The sequence below is a fragment of the Mastacembelus armatus genome, chromosome 17 (assembly GCF_900324485.2).
Source record: "Mastacembelus armatus chromosome 17, fMasArm1.2, whole genome shotgun sequence".
Taxonomy (NCBI): Eukaryota; Metazoa; Chordata; class Actinopteri; order Synbranchiformes; family Mastacembelidae; genus Mastacembelus; species Mastacembelus armatus.
In genome coordinates this window covers 7,528,605-7,538,880 of record NC_046649.1, presented here as the reverse complement: position 1 = coordinate 7,538,880, position 10,276 = coordinate 7,528,605, and the positions used below count along the sequence as shown (strand labels likewise).

Here is a 10,276-nt window from a genome sequence, read left to right as displayed (position 1 = left end):
GATAGGAGCTGTGTACTGCTCAGCCTAGATTTATTAGCTCCATAGCTGCAGTCATGGATGGATCGTAGGACAATAGGCCCCTGGGCCCTTAGCCCTCTTACACTGGACAAGACTCACACTTTGAGGAACCACATGTTCACCTCTTGTAGTAGTTCATTTAGTCATTTAATTGATTGCCTAATGGAAAGGTGAACCACCCCTTCACAGTTCTCCGCTCTATGGGTCCCCGTCACCCTCTTTGCCCCTGTGTCCGATAGGCCTGTTCAGTAATCCATCTCTGGCTGCAGTATGCTGCTGAACCAGGCAGCCACAGTTTTTGATATTTATTTCTGTCACAAACAGGTGATTATATCTGCTCTCTTAGTTTCTGTTTGCTACTTTTGCCAATCAAAATTTATTTTCTGTTTTTTGTTGTTGTTGTTGTTTTGTTTTTGTAATTTCATGCTCTGATCTTTGAGGGGAGATATTTTGCACTCAGGGGGCACATAAACAGGTTCAGATAAAGCTGATAAATCAGTTTTTCTTCAAGCTATTTGTTCTTAACTTGAACAAACAACCTCTGAGTGCTCCAAGAACTTAGTCCAGTGCAGGTATAAAAACATGCTGAACAAATACTGTGCTGAAACTTTTACCTAGTATAAATTATAATTAAAGAGTGTCATATTCCAGTAGTGAAATGGGTGTTAGACTTTGTGTGCGTTTTGACTCACGTTTTATTTCATCATATGCACCAATTTCATGTTTTTCCAGTATCAATATCTTGATGCCAAATGATGGTGTGAGGACAAGTTTAACTTCAAATCACTTTCTATCTGATTAAGTTTGTGACTTTCTAACAAAATTGACTTTTGGGCTGTGGGATGTTTGAAAACATTGCATATTTCCTCAGCAACTGCTATAATGCATATTAAAATCTCTCTTTGTCCATGAGTTCTTCTGAGCTATATTTTCTGCTGTAAACATTACAGACAAAAACCACACAAGAGTCTCAAAGAAAAGTTTCCTCGTAGTTTTCACCAGGCTCCCCGAGTTCAGAGTCTCTGGATATTGATCTGAGGGCCTCAGTAAGGTCACTGGCTGCCCTGGTGACACTGTCATAAGATGGTGGTGAGGACATTAGAGTTTCCTCTCTTGTCTGTACAACCTCCACCTCTACAGGCCCATAGTGCTGTATCATGGAGGCGATCAGCCCCTGTTTTTCTGGAGCATTCTCCACGTCCACCACCGTCTCATAGTTTATCTGTCTGTACAGGTAGGACGCCTGTTTCATCTGTCGGCGCACCAGGTGCCTCCTGTAACACCTCTGGATGATGATTGCAGACACCTCCTCTAGTTTGCGGCGCAGTGTGGAAGTGATGGGTTCGTGGGAAATCTTGGAGGGGTTTGTCATCATGAACTTCTCCTCCATTTGCTGCTTGAGGGCGTCCATCTCACCGGACTCTCCCAGGACTCGCTTTGTGAAGGCAAACAGGATGTCCAGGCAGTGGATCCTATCCCCACTGACCATGGGAAGATCCATAGAGATCAGTGTGATCATGTTGGGCTTCGCTATACGTAACGGCTCTGACAAAGTGTCAGCGAAGCTCGACAACATGGAAAACTCAATAAACTGTGTGGCCTCCGAATCAAACTTCTCCCAGACCTCATAGAACATCTCAAAGTCATCCTCACTTAGCGGCTCTGTACTTTCCTCTGTGGCAACGCTGAAATTCTCCAGAATGATAGCTATGTACATATTTACCACAATGAGAAAAGAAATGATTATGTAACTGACAAAAAAAGCTATGCCCACTGAGGGGCTGCCACAGTTTCCCCGGGTGTTAGTGCCAGTGTTGACGAAGTTAACATCACACTCGTCTGGGGAACTGGACATTATGGGGCTCAGCAGGTTGTCCCAGCCTGCCGAGGTGCTGATCTGAAAAAGGCAGATCATGCTGTTCCCAAAGGTCTCAAAGTTAAACATGTCATCAATCCCATCTTGTTTTTTCACGTAGGCAAAGTTAGCCATACCAAAGATAGCATAGATGAACATGACGAGGAAAAGCAGGAGGCCGATGTTGAACAGTGCCGGCATGGACATCATTAAGGCAAACAGTAAAGTCCTTATTCCTTTGGCTGCACGTATAAGTCGAAGTACACGTCCTATCCTTGCCAGTCTGATAACTCGAAACAGCGTGGGCGATACAAAGTACTTTTCAATGATGTCTGCAAGAACAATCCCTGAAACATGAAAGACAAGAATCCCTAAGTGATGCATATAAGACGCTTAAAGCAGAATTAGTCATTTTTTATATTAAAAAAGGATCAGGTTATAGGGTGTAATGAGAAAGGGGCGGCTGAAAGACACAAACCCACAAACCCAATTCTGTAATTATCGTCAGCTCTACTTAGCATTTGAACATCTTTTAGCTCATTGTTTTTGTTTAACCAGTCTACCACAGGTGTACAAATGTACCACTGTGGAGAGCACAGTTTTACATTTAGCTGATGTGAAATTTAGCTGATAGTCTTTTCAGGATTTGGTGGAGACCCAAACAGAGCTAAAAGAGTGTGAATACTAGATTATGTTTTTCAGATGGCCAGAAACAAACGCTAGTTTGTTATGTTAACTTGTTATGTTTAACTAGTTTTTATTTAATGACATTTGGTTGACTTTGTACTACTTTCCATTGAAGAGAACAGGTGATTAGCTTTGCATAATGACAGAAAATAGCTAGATGGGAAAAAATGAACTGTCAGCACTTCTGATTCATATTGACAGGAGGATTCCTATATGACAAGTGGTTTTACAGTTGGTGATGTGCTGACCTATTTGAGCAGAAGCAGTGATCTCTTTGGGCTTTTCATATTTTTGTTTTGATTGGATTATAGATTCAAATGCTTAGCAAGCATACAAGTGTTAATAATTGTCTACTCTAACTCTAGGTAAGAAAGCAAATAAGGATAATTTTCCAGATGTAAATTTTGAACTCAGAAAGCATTTTTTTTCAGACAAATCAAAGGGCTTGAGAAACAACCTGCTTGGAAGACACAGCAGTCTTATCTCCTTTATGTAGTGAGTTTTTGGAAATGATCGAGACACCACTTACCCACTATAGAGAGAATTATCACCACAAAATCAAAAATGTTCCATGCAACTGTGAAGAAATAACAACGGAGGGCAAAAATCTTGATCAGGCATTCAGTGGTGAAGATCACAATGAAAACCAGGTTGATCTTGTTGAGGACAGACTCCATTCGCTGTGACTGCTCATCAGTTTCTACCATCATGGTCACCATGTTGACGATGATGAGCATCATGATCATGATGTCGAAGGCTTGCTTGGACACAAGATCGAAGAAGAAGGCCTGCAGAATGTTCTAGGGTTGGGAAATACAAACAGCGATTCAGTCACTGCCTATAACATTGTTAGTACAATATCAACAATGTTAGTAGGACAATATGTAGAAGAAAGATTTTTAATGCAAACTGAAATAGAAAAAGAATATGTATGCAAATAAATATAAAAATACATTGTAAAATGTAGTAAATAAATAAATTAGCCTGTCAAATGTCTGAAAAATGTGTTTGAGAATAATATTATTTACCGCAGGCCTTGGTATTGGTTTTTGTGGCTTTTTAGAGCCTAACTTCTTCATTGCATTATAGTACTTCTTCTGTTCTTCAGTCATAAAGATATCCTGTCCTCCTAAGTATAAAGCAAAAATATCTAACATTATTGTTACAGGAAAAGATTAAAATATTTGATCTAACTCACCGATAAAAAAAAAGTATTAAAACATATTGTTTCATCCATATCTGGGTTAGTTAGTATTTGCAAAACAGTGAGACAGAAAAAGTGCAAAATATTCTTATGGCAGTTCAGCTAAAAAAGCACAAGGACACCAAACAAATACCAAGGCATATAATCCTGACATCAGTGTTGTTAATACTCATCTTTCTTTTCTGCTGATTGAAATTGTCAATAATGACACCAATGAAGAGATTGAGGGTGAAGAAGGAGCCAAAGATGATGAAGACAACAAAGTAAAGGTACATGTAGAGGTTGATCTCTCTGATTGGCTGTTCCTCCACCTAAAAGCAAACAGCTCTGTAAGTCATCCCCTTTCTATAACGTGTGTATGATATACTGTAAGCTGTGGAAGAAGTGGGTAATACTTACTCCTCTTGAATCAACAGCTGCATGCATTATCTCCATCCATCCTTTAAATGTAGCCTGTAATACAACACAGTATTACACAACAGTACTGTCTGGGCACTGCATTGTGCAGTGAACCATTAACGTTCTGTTGACAACAACATTACAAATTCAACCACACCAGCATTATGATCAGGGTCACTCTTCTCGACTCAAGAACCACACAGGATAAAAGTTTCTTTGTTCAAAAGAGTGCAGCATCAGAAACCTACCACTTGCAGGAGGGAAAGGTACCCGAGTCCCACGTTGTCAAAGTTGACCTTCACTTTAGTCCAGTAGAACTGGGTGTCGTTCATGGCGAGGCACTCGGACTTGTTGTTGACTACAGAGACACTGTGGATGAACCCGGTTCTGTTCACACACTTCCCAAACTTGCCAGCGAACAGGTTTACTCCCATGATGCTGAAGATGAGCCAGAAGATAAGACACACGAGCAGCACATTCATGATGGAGGGGATGGCTCCTATGAGGGCGTTCACAACCACCTGACGAGCAACAGACAAGAAACAGGTCAGTTTCACATCAGTGAGTTTCTCTGTCAGCGTTATTCCAGCTCCCTGACTCAGTTCCCACATGTCTGACCTCTACAGTGATTCAGTGCAGTTTAGTCTCTGATAACGAGGCTAACTCTCTGTCATCCGATCATGAAGGTTTAGTTATTCAATTTCTCATTCAGCGTTATTAAGACAATTCATTCATTGCTGGTGTTAGTGTTGTCTGAGTGACTACAAGTTGAAACTAACTTTTCTCAAAACATATTCAAGCACTCATCCAAATCACTCTAAATTTAAGGGTGAGTTTATTCAAAAATAAGCTTTGGCCTGATGATGGTGCTGGATGATTTATAATAAATCATCTTGAGGAACAAAAGAAATGTCTGAACCACACGTCAACGCTGACACACTTCATACTGCAGATGTCAGTGGTGGTGCCAAAGGAACAAACAGTGGATCACCATCCTCTAGGAACCATGAAAATCTGTACTATATCAATAAATCCTACATTTAGTCTTCAGGTGCAAATTGAAGCTGCGAGCTCTGAATTAGAGATTATGCAGTTTTCAGATGGAATGAGGATAAAATTGAGAACAAATGAGAGCAAACGTATCCCTTCTTGGTGTAGGTATTTATTCAAAGATTAACCAGCGTGTTAATAGTCTATTGTTGTAAAAAGAGACAGGTGACATCAATGTGGTGAAAAAAAAAAGTAGTTCTCACCCGCATCCCCTCAAATCTGGACAGGGCTCTGAGAGGTCTCAAAGCCCGGAGGGTCCTCAGGGACTTAATGGCAGCAAAGTCAGAATATCCCAGTGAGTTTGCAACCAGGCTTATCAAGGACACCTGTATGGAGTACACAAAGACAGACGAACTGTGAGGATCACAAAATGACTTAAAGTCTTCCAGTCCTCAGTAAAGAAATATAGCATACATAGTGATATCAGTATTTCTGAATTCACTATATTTATTTTCTGAGTTATTATAACTTTTAAAGAAAGAAAATATTATAAAAGTCAGAAAACATTGAAAGAGCCATATTATACATATATTTTTTGTGTATTTTGGGACATTCCACAGTTAGGAACACATTTATTTAATTTTTGAGGTATAGATTTGGTTTGGTTGTTGTATCATCTTTTAGCAAATTTAGGCTTCCACTCTATTCTGCATCCAAAACAGACAAAACAAAATGGTATTCCGCTGTTGAATGACCCTTGGGTGAGAGCTATGAATGAAAATGTCATGATATAAATGGAGAAACAAGAAATTTATGTTGTGATTGATGATGACTCAAAACACAGACAAGTATGCACATATGGATAATAGCGTCCATGCATGCATACTCAGGTATATATGCATATCAAATATGTATATATATCAAATAGAGTGAGTTTTATAAAGAATGTATATCTGTCTTTGCCAGATTTTTTTTCCCAATTTGCATCCAATTGATCCAGTAAGTTCAATTTAGGACTAATAAGGTCCCAATAGTCTGTATTTCTTTATAAAAGTCTGTTTACAGATGTGTTTTTTCCAATATATCTAAAGAAGATACTCAAAATTCTAAAAAATTAGAAGTCTTTGGCTCCACAAGAGTACAGGTAGAATAAAACAAATACACAATAAAAGAAAGTTGTATTTTTTACAGAGAGAATAAAAAGGGAGGTATTTACAATGATCAACAGGATTTGCAATTTCTTTAAAAACAGACATAACAAAAAAAAAAAACACTCAGTACATAAATTAGACACAACAGTTAAGACATGAATTCAACCGGTGCATTTCTAAATTGCAAGTATGACAAATCATGTCTGTAGCAGTATTGTTATAAGGTTTATGTGCTGTGTAAAACGCACCAGATCTTCTGTAGATAAACCTCAGAATACATGGCACTGCATTTGTTTTTGATATAAAAGCCAAGGTCATGTAGTAACTGATTCAAACGATTGTTGAGTAAAAATTTTATCACATTTCAGAAGAAATGCATTTATTTGCCAACAAGACGGTGGCTTTTGATATCACAACAGACAGCACTTACGAGTGAAGGAACACAGAAGCATTTGTGATGCAGATGTAAGTTTCTATTCCCAGAGCCCATACTCACCTGGGACCTGCTAACTACAACTTACCCTAACAATAGAGCGGTCTGTGGCAATCTGTGTAACAGCAGGTGAAATCAGAGGAAGTCAAGTCAGGCCTCGGGCTGCACGCCTCGGGCACTTTGGATGACTACACAACTACAGAGCCACATCCATTTCACCCACACATGTTTACATGGACATGCTCAAAGTGTAAGATGACTGATCACTGGAGCACTCTGGCCTGGACAAATCCGGGCATGAAAGTAAATCTACAAATGTGCGACGTAGCAAATGTGTAGTGTGTGACTTAACCATCTGCATGTCTCATTTGTGCAGAGTTTGTTTTAAATAGGAGGAACAGATGGTGGGTTCAAGTGATTTCCTATTAATAATAACACACTTACCAAGCTGCAAATCCCCAAAACATAAAAAGCTACATTCAGTTACAAGGACAGGCAGTGTAGCTCAGTCAAGTTCTTAAAATGTTACTTTTCAGTAAGAGCATCCTTTCACACAGAGCAACGAAAGATGCGAAGGACACCAAAATGTTCACTTACGTCCACGATGAGAAAGTCCAGCCAGCACCAGTAGTTGGTGAAATATTTCTTGAAGCCGTATGCAATCCACTTCAGGAACATCTCCAGCACAAAGATGTAGGAAAAGACCTTGTCAGCATACTCTAACACCACCTTAATGACTTTTCTCTTCTCAATGTAGATATCTTCAAACGCCTGCAGCAGCACAGGGACAGCAGTGTGAGAAAATACGGTGGCAGAGGGGCATGTATTTAATCCAGTGTTACTTTATTGAAACAGTGTGAATTTGTCTGGATGTACTATAAACGCCTCACACACCAGTTGCCTGTCTGATGTATTTCTGACCAGAGTACCCAAGTTTTTTAAGTTGGCTTTATTCTTTTGTTTTTCTACTGGCACCTAGCAGCCTTACCAGGGCCCCGCTGCTGAGCAGGATCATGAAAATGATGAAGGTCTCAAACCAGCTGTGTTCCACAATCTGGTAGCAGGTCTTCCTCAGCCTCCACCAGGCCTGGCCCAGCCCGTGGCTGTTGTCAATGTCACAGCACTGACAGTGCCTCATACATACTGAAGATAATGTAAAAACAGCACACATTACATATAAAGGGAATCGCCAACCTATAATATATCACATAGATACTTGTTGGCTGTAGTAGGGTTGTAATTTACACTCACATTCTGGGAAACATTCCTCAGGCTCCATACTCTCTTCAACCAGCTCCGATAAGTCGTCTACCTCCTCTCCAGGTTTCCTCAGGTCCACTGTGCTGCCCTCAGACAGACTGATATTTTCCTGGGAAGTGAAAAGTCTCATTGTTACCAACCAACTCCTCACATGTATTATGATTACAGTGCATTTGGTCATCCATTATGCACTAAATTGGTAAAAGGTCTTGTCTCCTTGCAATAAAAATGGCATAAGGACGGACCGATGATAAACTGTTGCAGCTCAGAATACAGACTGGTAAAAAATACTGTAAGCTTGGAATTTCCTGTTTTGGATCAATTAGGCAGGTGTTTTCTGACTGTAAGGTATGATACATGCAGTGACATCGCTGGCTGTGGTGTGGTCATTTGTGAAAAACACCAAGGAGTTTCAACCCAAACAGAGCAGTGCGGTCACATTGTTAGTCCCTGCATTCAGTGAGGATTCAGCCCACTGGAGCTACATGTAGCTTATCTACACACGCTGCCTTCCAGTCACTTCTGAGCCAAATACAATTCTGATGAGATTTTCATGTGTTGTAACAGCAGCATATTTGAAATGATTTATAGGACAGAGGTGCATGTTGAATCCTATAAAATGTTATGAAGTCTAATCCAGCATTAAAAACCATCCCCAGTACCTGGAGACAAGATTATCAGCATTAACATCTTAGTGTTTAAAGACAGAGGAAAAAGAATAATTAGCTGATTAGCCAACATACTGTAAAAAACCTTGAAAATGAGCAACAATGTGTTCAAAACTAACTTTGTAATAACCACAGCTTTATCCCTTTTGTCTTTAAAACGCCATACATGTAAAACGCATTCTCCTTTACTGCTGAGCAGCTGCTGATGCCCAGCTAAGCTGATGGAGGGCAGGAGAGGAGGTTTTTTTTTTTTTATTTCCATTTTCCCTGATGCCTAAAGCTGGTGTGGCGTGGAGTGGAGCACGGCAGGGAAAGAGGAAGAGAGAGCACCAGACTGCAGCCTGCTCAGTTCAGCCTGGCCCTCCCTGTCTTTGCTCAGCTGTGTCAGTTTAATCTGCTCTGCAGCGCCTGGCTCCACATCTGGCCTGCTGTTGTCTGACTGCCAGAGAGGACAGGAGGCCCCCACCAACACCTTACTATGTGATAATCATTAAACAATAAGCAACAATTAGTTAGTCATTTTGCTAAACACACTTATCCACTTTCTAACTGAGAATTAGATAGAAACATTTTAACTGCTCTCATGCTTGTGCAGGAAATAACACATTAGCACCAGCTCCTGGTTATTTTAGCTCAGCATAAAGACTGGGGATCTATCCTGGTTATAGTAAAGTAACAAAGTTCGCCAATAATTAACACAATATACCTCAAATACCTCAATTCAAATACCAAAATGTAATCTCATGGTGATGGCAAGGTTTACTGTATGTGTTGCTTTTATATAGATTAAACAAACAAGACATACTGTGGTAATTAGTGAGCTTCAGACGTGCTGGTAGCTGGATTATGTTTCCTGTTGACAGAGTTTCCCTCTGTTTCCAGTCTTTGTGTTGGGCTAAGCTAACTTTATATTTCCACTATTAGATATGAGAGTGGTATAGATCCTCCCTGCCTACTGCACCTCACTGTGTTGTACAGAAGTGTGATAGTAACATTATATCAGCATTATACAGTGACAATAATGTCATAGTGGCTGAGGTATGAAACACTGAAAACCTGTTTCAGTGTAATTCAGGAACAGCCCAAATTTAAGCAACTACTATAGCATTATTTTCTACAGGCTCATATAAAACTGTTAATAAGGTAGATGTTCAAACTGAAATAAAACATATGAATTTCCGTGTTGTATTTATATCACTAGGGCACAGAGTTCACCTTGTCTGCTTGACAGATTAACAGCTTAAGTGTCCAAAAAGCTTCCACACCCCCTTCGCATCCCACCCCCACTTCTACGACGCCCTTCATCCTTCCCCTGTCCTCTCATCAATCCCTCACTGTGCACTCTGCATGACATACAGAGCAGACCTCACTAACCCAGACCTGAACTGATGCTGCATCAGTGAATTGTTAGACCAAGCCTTCTTCGATATTTTCTGGCAACACCTTGAGTACAGACTGTCCTCCTAGTTCCAGGATCTCTTTTTCTTATACTTGTACTGTAAAAATCATATGAACCACCATGATGCAAATGAAGCTTAAAACAAGAATATCTGCATAAAGCTTTAAAACTCCATTGAACATTTTCCCCTGGCAATGAAGGAATATTTACTT

General features: G+C 40.0%; 1 protein-coding gene across 1 annotated transcript in view; it reads right to left on the bottom strand.

Annotated features, from left to right (window-relative positions):
* Nucleotides 1–988: 988 nt before the first annotated feature.
* LOC113133903 (sodium channel protein type 4 subunit alpha B-like) overlaps nt 989–10,276 on the bottom strand; it is a 28,917-nt gene continuing 19,629 nt past the window's right edge. The window contains exons 17-26 of the mRNA XM_026312927.1: nt 7,989–8,106; nt 7,726–7,880; nt 7,335–7,508; nt 5,417–5,539; nt 4,412–4,684; nt 4,164–4,217; nt 3,934–4,075; nt 3,589–3,689; nt 3,090–3,360; nt 989–2,220 (exon numbers count right to left, since the gene is read on the bottom strand). Of these exons, the coding sequence (XP_026168712.1) occupies nt 989–2,220; nt 3,090–3,360; nt 3,589–3,689; nt 3,934–4,075; nt 4,164–4,217; nt 4,412–4,684; nt 5,417–5,539; nt 7,335–7,508; nt 7,726–7,880; nt 7,989–8,106 (2,643 nt within the window). The remainder of the gene's footprint in view (nt 2,221–3,089; nt 3,361–3,588; nt 3,690–3,933; nt 4,076–4,163; nt 4,218–4,411; nt 4,685–5,416; nt 5,540–7,334; nt 7,509–7,725; nt 7,881–7,988; nt 8,107–10,276) is intronic.